The 19245-nt window shown below is 40.9% G+C and overlaps 1 protein-coding gene across 1 annotated transcript; it reads right to left on the bottom strand.

The window, feature by feature from the left end:
- Positions 1–4710: 4710 nt before the first annotated feature.
- On the bottom strand, positions 4711–6473 carry LOC148013798 (ATP synthase gamma chain, chloroplastic-like). The gene has a single exon (XM_087667954.1). The coding sequence runs from the start codon at positions 6249–6251 to the stop codon at positions 5106–5108; it is 1146 nt and encodes a 381-aa protein (XP_087524080.1). The 5' UTR covers positions 6252–6473; the 3' UTR covers positions 4711–5105.
- Between the last annotated feature and the right edge of the window lie 12772 nt (positions 6474–19245).

Raw genomic sequence — 19245 nt, 5'->3', positions numbered from 1 at the left:
TTCTAATGTTCTATGTGCACCAACTTACACAAATTTAAATTTGCTTTTTTGGATGTGAGAAAATGTGGATTAGTACTTTGTATTCCTAAACTTATCTTCTTGTTTTAGAATTTGGTTTTGTTTCAATCAAGATGAGTAAAAGGAAGATTTCTCTAAAGGGAATGGATGAAGAGGATCTAAAGGATACGTGTGATGAGAAGCTCTTTGATTTCCTCCATGCAATTGGAAATTCATCCAGATTTATTCTCAATGTTCCCTTTGATTTGCAAGAGCTCTTGAAGGAACTTGAAGACAGATTGAAGGATTATACAGAGTCTTACGATAGACATTTGTAGGGCCTAGAGATTGAGGGATTTGTTCATTACATTGATGTAATGGAAGCTGTAAATGCTATTAGAATAACTTTGCAAACAAGGTTTAACCTTATTGATGAGGAATTCAATAAGTGGAAATCAAATTGCCCTTTTCATCAGAATCAGCATCAATGTCTTCTTGTCCATAAGGATGTTGGATTTCTTGTATATCTTTAGTATATGGACAATTATTATTTAGATACAATACAAGAGAAGAAGATAGAGGATATTGCAAGTAAAGATAAAGAGGTTGAAGAGAAGGGGAAAATGTTTTAGGAGGATATTGAGAACCAACTAGTGTAGGGATTTGAAATGGCTTTGTTTAAAGTGAGAACATTACAAAAGTAGAAGAAAAGGAGATAGGGTTAGTATAGAGATTGAAGAGGGTCCTCTTGATTGTGTTCCAACATTTCCTAGTTACCTCATTATTAAAAATAGATATGTATTGCTAAATTATATTCAACACCTTTTTTTATCTAAGAGAAGATTACTACTTAGCAATTCTTGCAGCATGGGGCCAAAATGATAAGAATTTTATAGGTTATGAATAGGAATTGCTAGCAAGTCTTAATATTGAGGGAGATAATTTTTAAGACAGCTCTATAGCCTTGCATTCATGTATTAATCAGATTGTGGAATATGGAAAGGAGGAGCTATCTATAGAGGAAGAGTTCTTACAAATTCAACAAAGAGTTGGTATTGATGATATGGGATATGAAGAGAAATTGAAGTCTCCATCAGAGGAGAAACCAAAAAGTTCAATAAATCTTTATGATGATAGTCTTTTTGAAGAAGATGAAAACCCTAAGGTACAGAAGATAATTCTAAGATATCCATTGTGGTTTATATTAGAGTATGTTATATATTATAGAAAAATATTATAATTGGATATTTATCTATTGACATCTTATGCTATTGTGATTTATTATGCAGATAGAAATTGAGGATGTAGACAACTTTCTTGGAAGAGCCAAGGGCTCAAGGCCATTGAAGCTTGGAAAAAGTCAAGGCCTTGGTCATCATATTGGAGGCTTAAATAATCAAACAAATGCAATTTATCATAGCAAATTGTCAACCTCTCCAACGCCAATGATGGATTTGAAAGCTATCTCCAAGGTGATTGGATCCCAAGTTTTTAATAGAGGATCAAGTAATATAATCTTGGTGGAGAAGAAAGAAGTTGTAAGAGTTTTTGGCTTCATGCCTAGATATAGTTGATCTAGGATAGGATACTTTGGAGTTCTTGGCTTTAATTTGCTTTCCCATGTAGGAGATGCCAAGAATTCTAAGCTCCTTCTAGGCTATAGGAAATAAGAGTTCTTGAAATGTAGAGGTCTCATTGAGTGGGATGAAACAAAAGATTCCTCTAGAGGCCCTAGTGAGTTACTTGAAACTAGAGACTCTTCTGCAATAGAGTCAAACTAAACGATGTCAAGGGTTTCTTGAAACCCATATTTTTTCATCTCTTTCTCTACTTTGTAACCATTCTGAAAATCTTTACTTTGCGTAAGAGTTTAAATATCCCTCTTTTGTTCTTTGGGTGACAATTTGTATAGTCCTTGACAAAGATAATGTATTGCATGTCTTTGAGCTTGATTTTGTACCAAATTTATCTATAGAACCATTGGAATACCTCTAATAAACCATTTTATTTGTATCTTCCACCTCCATTGAAGATCTAATTCAATAACAACATTATCACCATGCAGACCAGTTGCAAATAAAACTTTTTCAATCTTTGTTATAGCATTTGTTCTAGTTGATAATGGATTCAACTTCCATGCAAACCCTATATAAAGATGAACAAGCTTTTCAATTATCCTACAAAGGGCATAAAGTGTACAAATATGGGCATTCACTAAAGGAATATCTAGGACTAGCTTAAACTGTGGATTCTTGTTATGCCTAGAGAGAGCTCTAATCCAATTGCTTGAGCTCAACTCTATGGTTGGGGACATACAATACAGGCAAAGGAGATCTGGAATTGGCTCCCTTTGACACATTGTATATACATTTGAGTGCATTTAAGTGACCAAGTATGTGCCACTCAATCTTATAGTTTCTAAATCCTTCAACTAATATCTATTCTCCTACATGTTGTCTCTTAATAACATCATGTATTGGTGTTTGATGAAAAACCCAATACAATATATCAAAATCCTCTGTATCTACTTTGAATGCTCCTAGCCACCAAATGTTATGTTTAGATTGAACACTAAATGATATTGAGTGATTGCAACGACTTGATGAAAGTGTTTTATTCATCAAGGTAATATAGACCCTCTCTAGTTTTGTGCATTTTAGAATCTTGCTTTCATCAAGTTTAACCACAAATCTAGCCACTCCTTGTGCATCTTCTGGTAACAAATCACTGAATCTGATCATTGAACATTGTAGGGTGGGCAAGTCAAGGAAAATATTTTTAAATTCATTGATAACAATAAGATTTCCATAGGTGTGCCCCATACTAAGGCTTCCTTACATACTCTTGTGCTTGCAACTCATAGCTCCTCACCTAGATGAGGCTCTAATACCATGAAAAGGTAGGGGGGGAGAGAGGGAGCTTGAGCTCTTGCAAGACTTACAACACACAATGCACTCAAGGTAGGAGTTGAAAACATGATTCTTCCTTCTTCTTCTTCTTCTTCTTCTTCTTCTTCTTCTTCTTCTTCTTCTTCTTCTAATACTACTTCATAAGAATAGTCTACAAAAGATTAAGGAAGAATACAATATAATAATATACAAGCAATCCATATTGTGAACATGCTAACTAGCAAGACAATTAGATAAATATTTGATCATTTGAGTAGGCACACTTAATAATGTCTAGCTATAGATATCACTTGAATCATACACCAATGCAGGTACTAACCATGCCAATGATACGAATGCAGAAACGATCATCAGTACATGAGTGGCAATTTATGTTGAGCTTGACATCTCAACAATCCCACGTCTATGTTAAACATAGAGTTTCAATATCAGTATGTGTATAATTTGATTGAGGGTGGGATAGTGGAGTTGGTCTAATATTCAACAGAGGCGAATGGAGCAAACATCTTTATTAGGGCACTTACAAAGAATTTACTTAGAGTTCGTATTTGCAGTCACAACTCGAGGAAGGAGGGAGTAATTTACATGTAGGTGAACAATGAGGATGGATGTTAGATATATACAATACCCTACTGTCATAGAGATATCACCACTAATGTATGGTGCTCAAAAGCACAAGAACCCCATAGCGCCAATCACCAAGATATTGGTTGGATCTTGACTTCTCTATCAAATGAGGTCTATATGGTAGATTTGAAATAAGTTGACCTATGTTTGTCTAGCCAATGGATTAGATGAATTAATTAAGTTGGAAGCAACTCAATATACACTCTATGAGGTTGCAAGGTGTGGTAGTTATCAAGGATCCCTACTTTGGGTCCCAAAAAATATTCCTAAAACATTTTCTAACAATCTTAGTTTGTATTTTATATTCTTTACCAAGATTCTATTAACTATATTATATAAACACGCGGATACACATGTACACATGTGCACATGTACATACACATACATCACACTTAAATTTTGTAATGAAGTCTCAAACACACACACACACACACACACACACACACACACACGAAATTATAAAACAATAAAGCTTAGCATTTGTCACATAATTCGTGCACAATGTTCAAAGCACAATCTCCAAATTTTTCTCAAAATTACTAGGATCTTGTAAACATTCGTAAGGCATTAACTTCTTGGAAGTGCTAACAAAGCTGGGAGTATCCTCCTATCTTTAGAATTTGGGACAAGTTTGAGAGGTCTATGTATGAGCTGGGCCTTTTCATTGCAATTAGGTTAAAACAAGCCATTCTTGATGACAAGGGGGAGACGTGTGATGAACAAGGCTGCGATTGCCAAAGTGCAAAGCCATGATGCATCAGGCTAGGGTCCTTTGAATGTTTTTAGAACCAAACAACTCTTGCAGCTTTGTGTAGTTTTCAACTAGGCAGGAAAATGTGACGTTCAAAACGCAAATGCCCATTTCCCGTATTACGTATGCCAACTATGCAAGCTCCAAAAGCATCAGAGCAACGACATAGCCTACTTACTCCATACAGATTCGATTAGTAGACGTTATTCCTAAGCATGGTTTCAATGGCGACAAAAAGACCCATACAGAGCAACGACATAGCCTACCTTGCTCCGTACAGATTGGATTAGTAGACATTATTCCTATGCATGGTTTCAATGGCGACAAAAAGACCCATTAGCGCGATTCAAAATAGAGAAGTACTTACTGTACATGAAAGCTCACAGTTCAGTGCATTTACAATCCTTCGCAACGGTTGGACGTCGGGAATAAATAGACACTGTTGCATTCTTGTGTTGAGCAACTGCGAGAGAAAAGGGGGGGAGGTAATTACATCGATAAAAAGTTAGGCTCTGCGTGAGAGAGCCGACGATGGATGGATGGGCCATTTCAAGGGGATGCAAAAATGATGAGATGCAATGACTTTCTTATTAAAGGAATGAGAAAAATACAACACTGAGTGGAGGTGAGTATCTCTTTCTGGGCAGGCAGGAAGGTAGGTAGGTAGGTGGGTGTTCACAGAGAGAAAACTGTTACGTATGAAGAACCACCGATGGTTGCAGGGGCCTCCAGACACTGTCTGCAACAAGCTATGGTTTGATCAGGGGGCCTCTACACACACTCGCTCTCTCCACACACGAGGATGAGCATCAAAGCGTGATTTAAGAGAGGGCGTTGGCGCCGGCGACGATCTCCAGGATCTCGCCCGTGATCTTGGACTGGCGCTGACGGTTGTAGCTGATGGACAGGCTGCGCTTGAGCTCACTAGCATTGTCGGAGGCGTTATTCATGGCGTTCATGCGGGCCGCCAGCTCGCTGGCCACGGACTCCTGCAGGGCCCTCAGCAGCTGACTGTTCAGATACAGCGGCAGGAGCGCGTCCAGGATCTGCACCGGCTCCTGCTCGAACGTCAGCACCCCCGTGAACTGCGGCGTGTCGGTGCGGAGCGTCTCCCTCTCCACCGACAACTTCCCTTCCTTGGTCGTCAGCCGGAACATCTCGTCGTCGGCGGCGTCGACGCAGTTTCCGTTTATGTCGCAGACCTCCCCCTGCGGCGACAGCGGGAGCAGGGTATGGATGACGGGGTCGGACTTGATCAGCGAGACGAATTTGGTATACAGGAGCTCCACTTTGTCGACGTCCTCGCTCACGAACAGAGCGAAGAGTTCGTCGGCAATGGCTTGGGCCTCCTTCGTCGTCGGGGTGTTGCCTGTGTCGAAGAATTTCTCGACAGGTATCTGCGGCCGCCGACGGAAGTACCCGGCCCCTTTCTTGCCTATACTGATCAGAGTATACTCCACCCCTATTTTCCTCAGCTCCGACATCCTCTCCTCGGCCTTCTTCAGCACGTAGTTATTGAAACCCCCGCACAGCCCCCGGTCGCCCGTAATCACCACCAGCGCCACCTTCTTCACCATCCGCACCTGCGTCAAGGGGATGTCGATGTCCTCCGTCTGTATCTGCTCGTTAATGTTGAACAGGACCTTGACGAGATTCTCCGAGAAGGGGCGGCCGTTGACGACGGCCTCCTGCGCGCGACGGACCTTGGCCGCCGCCACCAGCTTCATGGCGTCCGTGATCTTCTGCGTGTTCTTGACGGTGTCGATACGCTCCCGCAGGTCCTTGAGGGCGCAGGTGACAGTGGACCGCCCGCGGGGGCGCTTCGCCTCCAGCTCCGCACTAAGGTCGCCGGCATCGCCGCCTCGCCGCAGCCCTGGCAGGCTCCGGGACGACAGCCCGTCGAAGCAGGCTCCGACGCAGGAGGACGACGCGCTGCTGCTCAATGACAGGTGCGCGCAAGAAGCCATGGCCGCCTGGCGGATGGGATTAATCCGTCAGAAAGAGAGACAGATAGAAAGGCGCACGCAAACCCTTTGGCTGAGCCTCGAGCCTGGCTCGCTCGCTTGGGGCGTTGGCTGTGGTTATGTCAGATGAGGGATCATGAAAGCTTACTTTCCTTTGTGTTGCTGATGAGAGAAGGACAAGAGGATAGCGCGCCCCCGGCGCGTCGAGAGACGCTCGCTAAAAGATCCCGGCCCACCACTGCAAAGGATAATGGATATATGGATGGGGCTCCCCAAAGCTTTTATCCACACATCCTCCCTCGGACTCCTTCCTCCTCCACCCGTCCATCGACCCGCCTCCCAAGGGTAAAGAAAAACAGAACCACCTCACCAAGAAGGTTTTTCCCCCCAACCCCCCCAAACCTTAACTAGAAGGTTTTCTTTTTTCTTTTGGCATAGTAGTTCAGGAGAAGGTGATTTTTTTAAAAAAAATTATCAGAGTGTTTGGGGAGTAGGTGGTGTTTTTTTTTTTGGCATAGTGGTTCAAGGGTGGGTTGCATTAGAGGGCCTTCTCGCGAGCCTCTTATAAACGCTGCTTTCCTCGTAGAACAATTTCAACTATAGACTTCCCACGCAAAGGGAAGACACATAAAGGTCAAAGGGACCTTCAATGCCACCTCCCAGGTTCAGCATACACCCATGTTTAGATGTTTGTCAACAACAGGCTATGAAAGCATTGAAGTTACAAGAATAGTATTGTAACTTTTGTATATTTACAAAAGCTACAAAACACACACAATCCGCCCTAAAAACATGCTAATTGGTTATTTTTAGGAAGGATACATTTCAAAAAGGGTGCAAGGAAAGGCGCTCGTAGTAGGATGTGCGAGTTCGAACGCTACGCCCCATATCCTCCACGTTAGAATGAATCTCTAAGCATCCAAAAACACTTTTGCATATTATTGAATAATTGGAGACAACATCCTGCCACCCAAAGGTTAAGCCATCTTGCATGGCAAAGACATTGCAAAGCCACTCATTGACGAGATCTGAATTATAGATCAAACCTAAGTTCTAGGGTATGATTTCTAGTTTGTAAATAGCTAGGTGAATATTTGGTTGATCAAATATGAAAAGTTTAGAAAATTGGGCAATCCTTGCAAGAAAACCCTATTTTTAAATTGTGTTTGGGTGAATTTTAGGCCAAAACATGTGAATTTTTGTATTATATTGAGTTTTTAAGTCTTTAGAAAATAGCTTGGTGACCAAGAAAACCTTCAAAAACCATTTGGCCTAAAATTCGCACCTATTTTTTACCCTAAACCTAACTCCCACATGCACCCCTCCAATTAAGCAAATGCAACAAAGACATGGCACAATAGATTTACACATACTAAAAAGACATACTTTGAAAATAAATGAAATATAATTGACATATTATTTTTTAAATTGGCTACATATGCAAAAAGCACACTCTTGAGCATAACTTTATAAATTGGGCAAGAGAGACTTCCCATTCAAAAATGGGTTGGGAGTTTACCACTTTCGTAGGTGCTCAAGTCATGCCCTCTTTAGTGTCTAGAGATGAGTGGAAATCCAACCCCTAAGTAAACACTTTGATTGGTTAATAACTTGTAAAGTAGGCATCTAGCACTTGGTGTGCAATCGACCTAATAAAACTAGTAGGACACATGAAGATCACAAGGTAGACTTCAACCATCCTTTACCTTCAAAAAGTATTTAGAAGAAGCCATGAGTCTAATCATGAGGATCAAGTTTGATTCTTGTACTTACAATTCTTTCTACCTACAAGCCTTGGCTTTCACTCTTTAACCATACAATAATTTTGTGTTTGGCTAACCATCTTGTTGCTTCATTTAAGCCTGGAATATTAGTATAGAGTTACCTCAATGTTCATGTAAGCCCACATAGGGTAAACCCCCAAACATATATAATAATGAATAAATTCATAGACAAGAACAGTTGGAGACATGCCAAGCTAGATTATTTTCTTGCCTCATGATATTCTCTTCTCTCTTTGGATTTGATGATACTATATTCGCCTTCAATTTTCCAAAATCATGCATGCAGTCAAAAGTTTTATGCCAAAGGGCTTACAATCTAACTTACCCAAAAGTGATAAGCTTTTCCACTCATGATATCTATGTGTTGTATTATCTTCTTTGTTAGCAATTCCTATAAGCTCTATGCTCTAGGGATACTTAGAGGATCCTAACAATTTTGAGAATAGATTACATGAAGTGTAGATGTAAAACTACATAAGTGGTAAAGTGCTTTTGTTTTTTGGGCAAGAAAGTATGAATTTTGAAGATAGGTGTCATTCCCCTAGACTAAAGTCGTGTTTTTAGAGCCATTCTTTCAATAGTCATCATGCGTTTTGTTTTCAACATCTAGAATTTACATTTGAATCCACCATGTGCACTACCACTACAAAAGAAAATATCTCCTACATACCATAAGAATGAGAAAGATATTGAATAGCAATTGGACTTTGTTGTAATTTGGTTGCAATGACAAATGTTGATTAGATACATTTGAGCCATCGGGTATACCAAATATTTCTAAAGGCTACTTACATGTAAGTAGTCAGTCTGATGGCTCAAATTAGAGTATAGATGAGGATTTTGGGATTCCAACTGTAGTTGATGTAAGGGCCTCACAAACTACTCCAAAGGTACACTAGTCAATTGGAGTAAGGTATCGTGTGTAGAGATTAACATATGATGGTTATGTTGCTCGCCATAATGCACATATGGTGAATGTTGTACAATTAGTTGAGCCCACTTACTTTGAGATAGTTATTAGTGATATGCACTAAGAGAAAGCCATGGATGAAGAAATGGTTGTAGCAGCTGTAAATCAAACTTGGGATATAGTACCATTTCTTGAGAGAAAGAAAGCTATAGGCTGTGAGTGGATTTAAAAAGTAAAACATGATGCAGATGGAAGTAGAAAAATATAAAGCAAGACTGGTTGCCAAAGGTTATGCGTAGGCTTATGGGATTGATTATGAGTGGACATCTATTGGAATGACAAAGATTGCAAATGTGAGAGCTATCATTGTAGTGGTTACAACAAAAGGTTGGATGCTATATCAAATATATATAAAGTATGTATTATTTCATGGTGAGTTGCAAGAAAAAGTGTATATGGAGTAGCCACATTTTATAAAAGTATATCGTACCCCAACTATGTATATAAGTTGTGTAAATCCTTGTATGTACCGAAAGAGGCACCAAGAGCATGGCATTATAAGATAGCACAGTATATTGTCACTTTTGGTTTCCATGTTGCAAATGTTGACCACTCACTTTATGTGCATCAAAGTGACATAGATATTATTGTGATCACTTTGTATGTGGATGGCTTAATTGTTGAGATTGACAATGTGTAAGAGGTGGAGCATGTGAAGAGTCTTCTCAAAGTAGAAATTTGATATGAAATATTTGGGAGAGTTGGCATTGAGGTGATTAGGACTTCTAAGGGGGTATGGTTCTTACAGAGGGTAGCACAACTTGGTTATGCTGATGAAGTATGGTATGGCTAAATGTAACCCAATATCAATACTGTTGGATCAAAATGTGAAGTTAAGTATAAATGTGGGAAAGATATTGGAGAATCCCACAATTTATAGAAATACATTGGGAAGTTTGATCTTTACTACTATCATTAGGCCAGATTGCAAGGCCTACATAATTTGGAGAATCAATTGACATAGGTGCCTCATCAACCTCATTTGGATAGTGTGAGATGTACTTTTCTTACTTGAAGTCTTGATTAGATTATGGGATCATTTATAGAGCTAATTAAGTGGTACATGTGTTTGATTATGCTAATGCAAGTTAGGCAAAGAGTGTGCCTGACATAAAGTCTAATAGTGATTATGTATTTTTATTTGGGAGTGGGGTTGTGGCTTGAAGTAGTAAGAATCAACCCATTGTTGCATTATAGAGTATAGAGGCAGAAATATAGGGATATTACTATTGTAGCATCTGAAGTAGCTTGGCTACTACAAAACCTACCTAATGATTTGGGGATATAAGTAAATACGAGACTTGTTAGTTATTATGCCAATTTGAGTAGTATACAATTGGTGAGTAACCTAGTATTTCATGCACATGTAAAACACATTAAGGTTCATTACCACTTCATTAGAGAGTGAATCTTAGTAGGTGACATTGATCTCACATATGTGAGCATAGAGGAGTAGGTTGCATATGTGCTAAGATGTCCAACTTAATATGAGCTAACACTTATGTATCTGACAATCATTTCCACATTCATATCATTTGCATAGTTGATACCAACATTTGCATATGCTTATACATTATTATATTGTGCTTTTTCCTTATCTTTTTGGAACTATTATTGTGAAGTAGAAGAAGAGAAGAAGAAGAAAATGATGAAAGAATAGTGGTTTGGAAGAAGGTTGTTTCTTTTGGTATAGTGGTTTAAGTGTGGGTTGTGTTAGTAGGGTGTGTGAGTTTGAACCATGTGCCCTGTATCCCTGATGGCATAATGTATCTCTAAGCATTAAAAAAAACTTTGGCATATTATTGAATAATTGGAGAACATCTTACAACCCAAAGTTTAAGTCATCTTGCATGACAAAGACATTGCAAAGCTACTTGATGGGATTCAAACCACGTATCAAACCTAACTCACACATGCACCCTCCAATTAAGTGACGACAAAAAAGTACATGCCAAGTCATGGACACCCAACCCCTACCTAGTGTGAGATGAAAATACATACTTTGCAACAAAATTGGGATATAATATACATATCATTTTTTCAAATTGGCCACATGCAAAAGTAGGCCCTTGGTCATATCTTTGTAAAGTGCGAAAGGGATTTCTATGTACTTGAGTTCTTTTTGGCTTACACAACTAAGAAGAGGAAAACTGTTTTCAGCCTCCACATTTGTGTGTATTCCCCCATTGTGCAAGCAAGAAAGCTACAAGTGAGACTCCTTCCTTCTCTTCCACAATCTTGACATGGTATCAGAGCCTTGTTCGTGGTAAGGAGCTCAAGAAAGCAAACCAAGTTCGCGGTGTTCTGGTAAGAGGACCAGTGTTGCTTTCATTTTTCTGTTTTGGGAGCAAGTCTCTGCAGGTAACACAGTCGGAAAGTGCAAGAGTGCATTGTCTCAGATTGAGACGCTCTTCGCGGTGTAGCAAGAGGGCAGTATATGCTGTGGGACAGGGCTTTAGCCCTAGGTTGCTCTGTTTTTTTGATTTGAGGCCATTTCGGGGCCTATTTTGGAGGCGGAAGTTTTCTGCACGCACTCAGGAAAAGGCCCTATTTTATGATGTGCAACCACTGTTCTACAGGTCGGTGAAAAGTTACTGTAGAAATTGCATCGTATGCCTGTGCACAGAGACATTGGGAGTTATAGAATCATCCTTGTTACCTGTTGATGCAAAATCATCACTAGGAAGTGACTGTGTGGTCAAATACCACTTTCGTTAGTTTTGCAGATTTTCCCTTGTGAGGCTGAAGCTGTGTTCTTTGCAGTGACATAATTTTTTGCAGTGTTCTGTAATGGCGTCTGATTCTCTTTCACAGATTGTCACTGAAAAGCTTGACAAAAACAACTTCCAAGCATGGAAGTTCAGAATGACGAATTTCCTTATGGGAAAAGGATATTGGGAATTTGTTGCAGGAAATGAAGAAGAACCAGTTCTTCCTGATGTTCTCAATCAACAGCAAATGCAGGCATTTAAAGCATGGCATGAGAGAGTCAGGAAAGTTATGTACTAGCTGTCTATCAGCATTTCAGACTCTATGATTGTGCATATTCAAGATGCAAGTACGCCAAAGGAGGCATGGGATACTTTGTCAAAAATGTATAGCACAAATATGCAAGCCAGGAAAATGCAGCTCAAGCAAGAGTTGCACAATGTGCAAAAGAAAGTATGAGCATCAATGACTACCACATGAAGGTGAAAAAGATTGCAGATGCATATGCTTCCATTGGGTCGCCAGTGGAAGATGATGATTTAGTTTCTGTGACTTTGAATGGTCTAGGAAAGGATTATGCACAGTTCCGAACATCGATTTCTGTCTGTGAAAGATTTCTTGATTTTGAGGAGTTGATTGCTCTTCTAATTTCTGAGGAGCAGAGAAATGGTGGTGCATCTTCTTTAGGAGGAACTTCAAAAGAAGCTGTCTTCTACTCAAATGTTGGAAGAGGTAGAGGCAGAGGTAGAGGAGGCCGATCTGGAGGCCGTGGTAGAAATCAGAATATGCAGCAAACTCAAGAAAACCAGTCCTATGGAGGAGGACGTGGTAACTCTAGAGGCAGGGGGAGCCAAAGAGGTCGTGGTGGATGGCAAAGAGGCCAAAATGCAAACAACAATGTTGAATGCTACTACTATGGTAAAATGGGTCATATGGCTAAAGACTGCTATAAAAAGCAGAATGACATCATGAATGGAAAATTGCAACAAGGAAATTATGCAACTTCTATAGACAGGGTGATGACAGAAATGAGCATTTGTTTATGATGCAGCACATGACCAATTCTGTGACAAGTGCAGAAGAAAGCAATGATGTATGGTATGTTGACTCAGGTGCATCAAACCACATAACAGGTCATGCCGAATGGATGCAGGATGCAAGGAAAATGGAAAAACTAGGATTTGTGGAGACTAGTGATGATACTACACATCCTATTGTGCAGATTGGAAATATTCCTTTGTCTATGCAGGATGGGAAAAAGAAATACCTGTCGGATGTATTTCATGTCCCGAATATCACCAAGAACCTAGTTTCTGTTGGTCAAATGGTTGAGCAGAGCTTGTAGGTCAGATTTAATTCTCATAGATGCTTTGTTGAGGATATGAAAAATAAAGGTCGTTTGATAGCAAAAGGAAAGAAGAAGGGAAGAATGTTTACGTTGGATGCAGACATGCCTGAATTGAGTGCAGCAATGTTTGCACATGGGACCGGTGTAGTTGCAGATATTGATATCTGGCATAAACGCATTGGCCATGTTAATGTACAGCGACTTAAATCAATGCAAGCCCAAAATATTATTACAGGATTGCCTAAATTCAAGGTTGCAGAAATGCATAAGGTATGTGAAGCCTGTCAATTTGGAAAATAGGCAAGAAAACCATTTCCTAAACATGTTCAAGAGAGTAAGAAGCCATTGGAATTAATCCACTCTGATGTGTGGACTACTAAAGCTGCATCTCTTGGAAGCTGTCATTATTTTGTCACTTTTATTGATGACTATAGCAGAAAAGTTTGGGTGTATTTTATGAAAAAGAAAAGTGAAGTTTTTGGGCATTTCAAAACTCTTAAAGCTATGGTTGAAAAAGAAATAGGCCTGCAAATAAAATGCCTAAGGTTAGATGGAGAGGGAGAGTACCTCTCAAATGAGTTTGCAAGGTTCTTGCAGGAGCATGGTATAAAGCAGCAATATTCATGTAGTCATACCCCACAACAAAATGGAATTGCAGAAAGAAAAAATAGGCATATTGGAGAGGTATCTCGTGCCATGCTCAATGAAAAAGACCTACCAGATTTTTACTAGGCTGAGGCAGTTGCTACAGCAGTCTACATAATGAACATGACTCCCATTGCAGCAATACATGGCATGACTCCAGAGGAGAGGTATACTGGTAGGAAACCAGATATTTCTCATTTGAAAATTTTTGGTTGCATTGCCTATGTTCATGTGCCAGATGAGTTGAGATCCAAGTTAGATCCAAAAGCTGAGAAGTGCATCTTTATTGGTTACTCTCTGCAGCAAAAAGGGTATAGATGGTATAACCCTTCTACTCGTAAGTTTACAGTGAGCAGAGATGTTGTTTTTGATGAGATGAGTAGCTGGTATAAACCAGTAAATGTGATTGATAATGTAGATGCACAAAATGGTAATGCTGCATAGAATTCACACCAGCAGTCACAAAATATTAGTGGACCTGGAGCGTCCTTTAGCAGTGGTTCACATTCTTCGCCATGGACAGGCAGATTGAGATCAGAATAATCTTCTCAAAGCAATGCAGACAGTGGTATGCAGGTATCACGAAAAGGAAAAGAGAAGGTAGATCAGCCCATGTTTGATGTGAATGCAGGTCACTCTTATGTGGATGGTGAATCCAGTGGCTCAGAACAGAGCATTGATGATGAGTTGGATATTCCTTCTATTGTTACACCTGGAGTAAGGAAGACCAGGGATGTTTTGAGAGCACTTGGGAGTGAACCTACTTTGCGCAGGTCTACCAGAGCTAGGTATCCTGTGGATAGGCTGAAATATGATGGATTTACAGCCATTCACTATGCCTATATGGTCAAAGTGATACAGGAACCAGAATCCACTTCTTTTGAGCAAGCCATGGGAAAAGAAAAATGGGAGAAAGCCATGGATGAAGAAATGGATGCCTTGGAAGCAAATGCTACATGGGAATTGGTACCTTTGCCTAAAGATAAGAATGCAATTGGTTGTAAGTGGGTTTATAAGGTGAAGCACAATGCAGATGGTTCTGTGAACAGATACAAGGCAAGATTAGTAGTCAAGGGGTATGCACAAATATATGGCATTGATTATGAAGAAACATTCAGTCCAGTTTCAAGGATGGCAACCGTAAGAGCAGTCATTGCTATGGCTGCATCAAAGGAATGGTCTTTACATCAGATGGATGTAAAGAATGCCTTCTTGCATGGTGATTTGCAAGAAGGGGTATATATGGAGCAACCACCAGGTTATGTGCATGCTGTTCATCCTGAGTTTGTTTGTAGGTTGAAGAAAGCCTTGTATGGCTTGAAGCAAGCACCTAGAGCATGGTCTGACAAGATAGGACAGTATCTTGCCACTATTGGCTTTCAGATTTCCAAGGCAAATTTCTCACTTTATGTGAGAAAAACAGAGAAAGGTATTATGCTACTTGTCATTTATGTTGATGATTTGATTATGACAGGTGACAGTGATGAAGATATCCTTCATGTGAAAATGCTATTGAAGCAGAAGTTTGAGATGAAGGATTTGGGAGAGCTGTGTTATTTCTTGGGCATTGAGGTGATTAGATCACCAAGTGGGATACGGCTCTTGCAGAGGCAGTATGGATTGGACATGCTGTCCAAATATGGGATGACATGATGTAAGCCTATTTCAGTTCCTTTGGAGTAGAATGTGAAGGTGAGCGCAGATGCAGGTGAGCTTCTGGAAGACCCTACTATGTACAGACGCATAGTAGGAAGTTTGATTTATATGACTATTACCAGGCCAGATTTGAGCTATGCTGTTGGATTGGTAAGTCAGTTTATGCAGGCTCCAAGGAAACCGCATTTGGATGTGGCTAGACGCATACTCAGGTATGTGAAGTCCACATTGCAGTATGGACTACTTTATGAGACTGGGATTCAGATACAGTTGTATGAATACACTGATGTTGATTGGGCTAGTAGTATTTCTAATAGACGATCTACCAGTGGATATGTGTTCTCTTTTGGGAGTGCTGCAGTCACTTGGAGCAGCAAGAAACAGCCTACAGTTGCCTTGTTGAGCACAGAGGCTGAGTACAGGGGCACATTAATGGTTGCATGTGAGGTAGCTTGGTTGCATAAGCTACTTTATGATATGCATCAGCCTACAGATGGGCCAATTGTCATTTATTATGACAACATAAGTAGTATACACTTGGCAAATAACCCAGTCTATCATGCTAGAACAAAGCACATTGAGGTGCATTATCACTATGTGTGGGAGAGGGTTTTACTAGGTCTTATTGATCTAGTTTATGTCAGCACAGAGGATCAGGTAGCTGACATATTCACGAAGGCATTGGGCGCAGAGAAGCTGCGCAAGTTCAGAGACCTGGTTGGTGTGCAGGAATTGGGATTGAGCTCGAAGGGGAGTGTTGAGATATCGAGCTCCACTCGTGATATGCCAGGGTGACCGTTGTGCATTTATGTCACCGACTTGTCAGTTGTAGATGCGGTTGGTACACCGCCCATGAATAATAGCTAGATGATAGCTATCCTTATCTACTCTAGTTCATGGCTCAGTTAGTATGCCACCTTAGTTAGTTGAGTTTGGTTTGAGACCCATATATAGGGTTCTTCTATTTCTATGTACTTGAGTTCTTTTTGGCTTATACAACTAAGAAGAGGAAAACTGTTTTCAGCCTCCACCTTTGTGTGTATTCCCCCATTGTGCAAGCAAAAAGCTACAAGTGAGACTCCTTCCTTCTCTCCCACAATCTTGACACATCTTCCAATCAAAATCTCTCAAATCAATCCACCCCCTTCTCTCATAGATTAAACTATAGAAACATACATCAAGAGGAGAGAGAGAGACAAAGAGAGAGAGAGAGGAGAGGAGGGAGAGTCTAGGTTTTGATCTTCTCATCCAAGTAGCCATTTTATGCACGAAATGTAGAGATATAAAGCAAGAAAATAGAATAACCATGATGTGTAATCAGATCGGGGGGTTTTTCTCAGCCTCTTCCACCCTCCTTTTTAAAATTGACCATGATGGGAGGGGGCATCGTCTGCAATCACCATTTGAACCCCCTCCCCCCCCAATTGAATTTTTTTCTTTGAAGTTTGGGTCCTCCCAAAACCAAGACCATGCCCAACTCAATTGTGGTCCAATTTGAATCTTCTAGATGTCCGGCTTTAATTTATTCCCCGACCGATTCGAGATCTTGAAATATTCTACGTGTCCAACTTGAAGTCTCGAATGGCCGAGAACTCATCTTACTTCAATACAGCACTCAAAAAATTTAAGAAAAACCCACAACCACTGCAAAGGTCAAAATTTTCATTCTCATCTTTCACAGTCACTTAAAATCGTTGAATTTGCATATTTCTTCTGCCGCTAGTGAAAGGTGAGAATGATCAAAGCTTGCACTCAAGAGCTATGGCGGGAGAGCAAGAGCAAGAAAGAGAGAGAAAAGAAATGGGAACTCCAAGACAGCAAAACATGTACACATGTACAACAGGATGAGGAAAGACGTCATCTCATCCCACGCCCATCAACCTCCTGAGGAAGGCAAAGTGCTCTGTAGAGAGGCTTTTTGTGAGAAGATCTGCAGGATTCTAGTCAGTCAGGATCTTGACAAGGTCAATAGACTTGTCCTCAACGACCCCACGTATGAAGTGATACCTCACCGCATTGTATTTTGTCTTCGCATGGAAGATCGGATTCTTGGCTAACTGAATAGCACTCATAGAGTCCGAATGCAGTGTAGGGATAGCATCAATACCAAGGTCAGCAACCAAACGACCCAACCAAATGGCCTCCTTGCAAGCCTCAGTGGCTGCAATATACTCGGCCTCTGTAGTAGAAAGGGCCGTGCATTTTTGCACCTTGGACATCCAAGAAACAGCACATCCAGCATAGGTGAAGACATAGCCGGAAGTGGACTTCCTACTATCTGCATGTCTTGCATAATCCGAGTCAGTGTACCCCATGACTCCTGTATCCTGGCTGCCATAGAATATGCACATATCTGCAGTGCCCTTCAGGTACCTCATGATACCCTTCACGGCATCCCAATGCTTCTTACCAGGTGTAACCATATAGCGTGCCGCAACACCAACTGCAAAGGCAATATCTGGACGAGTGGCTATCATGGCATACATAAGACTGCCCACTACGGATGCATAGGGAATCTTGGCCATCTCGGCCCTTTTCTCATCTTTCTGCGGACAATCAGCATGTGATACCTTCACATAAGAAGGCAATGGACAACCAATAGGCTTTATGTCCTACATGCGGAAGCGCTCAAGGACTTTATGAATGTACTCCCTCTGTGACAAGTAGAGAAGTCCTTGATGCATGTCGCATCTAATACACATACCAAGTATGTGAGAGGCCTGCCCCAGATCTTTCATCTCAAAGCTCTTCTTGAGCTGAGCTTTAAGAGCATCTAGCTCATCATGAGATTTTCCTGCTATCAGCATATCATCCACATAGAGTACCAAAATCAATAAAGAACCATCACGGGCTTTCTTCATATAAAGACACGGATCCATAGCACTCCTGCTATAGCCTTGTGACTACATAAAGGCATCAAACTTATGATATCACTCCCTAGGTGCCTGCTTCAAGCCATAAAGGCTTTTCTTCAATTTGCACACTAGGTGCTCCCTACCAAGTTCTGCAAAGCCCTTAGGCTGCTCCATATAAATATCATCATGCAAGTCCCCATGTAAGAAAGCCGTCTTGACATCCATCTGGCATAAATCCAAGTCAAGCTGAGCAACCAAAGCCAAGACTAAGCACAGGGTGGTCATCTTAACCACAAGAGAAAAGACCTCATCAAAGTCCACACCATGCTCCTGCTTAAAAACCTTTGCTACCAGTCTAGCCTTGTATGCATGCTTAGGGTATCCAGGGGTACTTTTCAGCTTGTACACCCACTTGCATGGCAAAGCCTTCTTGCCCTTAGGCAAGGAAATCAAATCCCAAGTCTCATTCTTATGCAATGAGTCTATCTCAGACTGCATAGCCCTCTCCTAGGAGTGATTATTACCCCTGCGCATAGCCTCATCATAGGTGAAAGGCTCTCCTGCATCTGTAACCAAGACATAATGCATCGAGGGCTGAAATCTATCAGGTGGACGTTGTCTCTAGTAGAGCATCTCATGGCAGGCTCTGTTGCCTGCCCAGCTACCTGTCCAACACCCTGACCATGAGCATCTACTACAACTATAGGCTGTCCAACTGGCTGTGTGGGATCCCTCGACTCCTCCTGAAATATGACCCTGTGGATCTCAACAACTCTCTCAGGCTGCCTATGCATCTTGTCTTCATGGAAGACTACATCATGATTGCGGAGATGACTTTCCACGCCTGTGGATGCCAGAGACGGTAACCCATCTCGCATGCATCCCCATAACCAAGGAAAATGCATTTGACACTCTTAGGATCCAGCTTACTTCTCTTGTCCTTGGGCACATGGCAAAATGCCTCACATCCAAAGACACGGAGATGCGCATAAGAGGGAGGTTTTCCAGTCCATACCTCCTCTACAACATA

The sequence above is a fragment of the Lygodium microphyllum genome, chromosome 26 (assembly GCF_053477565.2).
Source record: "Lygodium microphyllum isolate KBCC chromosome 26, Lygodium_microphyllum_v1.1.10, whole genome shotgun sequence".
Taxonomy (NCBI): domain Eukaryota; kingdom Viridiplantae; phylum Streptophyta; class Polypodiopsida; order Schizaeales; family Lygodiaceae; genus Lygodium; species Lygodium microphyllum.
This window is presented reverse-complemented; position numbering and strand designations above follow the sequence as displayed.

Excerpts from the sequence above, each read along its gene's own strand:
- LOC148013798 (XM_087667954.1), bottom strand. The coding sequence starts at position 6,251 with ATGGCTTCTTGCGCGCACCTGTCATTGAGCAGCAGCGCGTCGTCCTCC.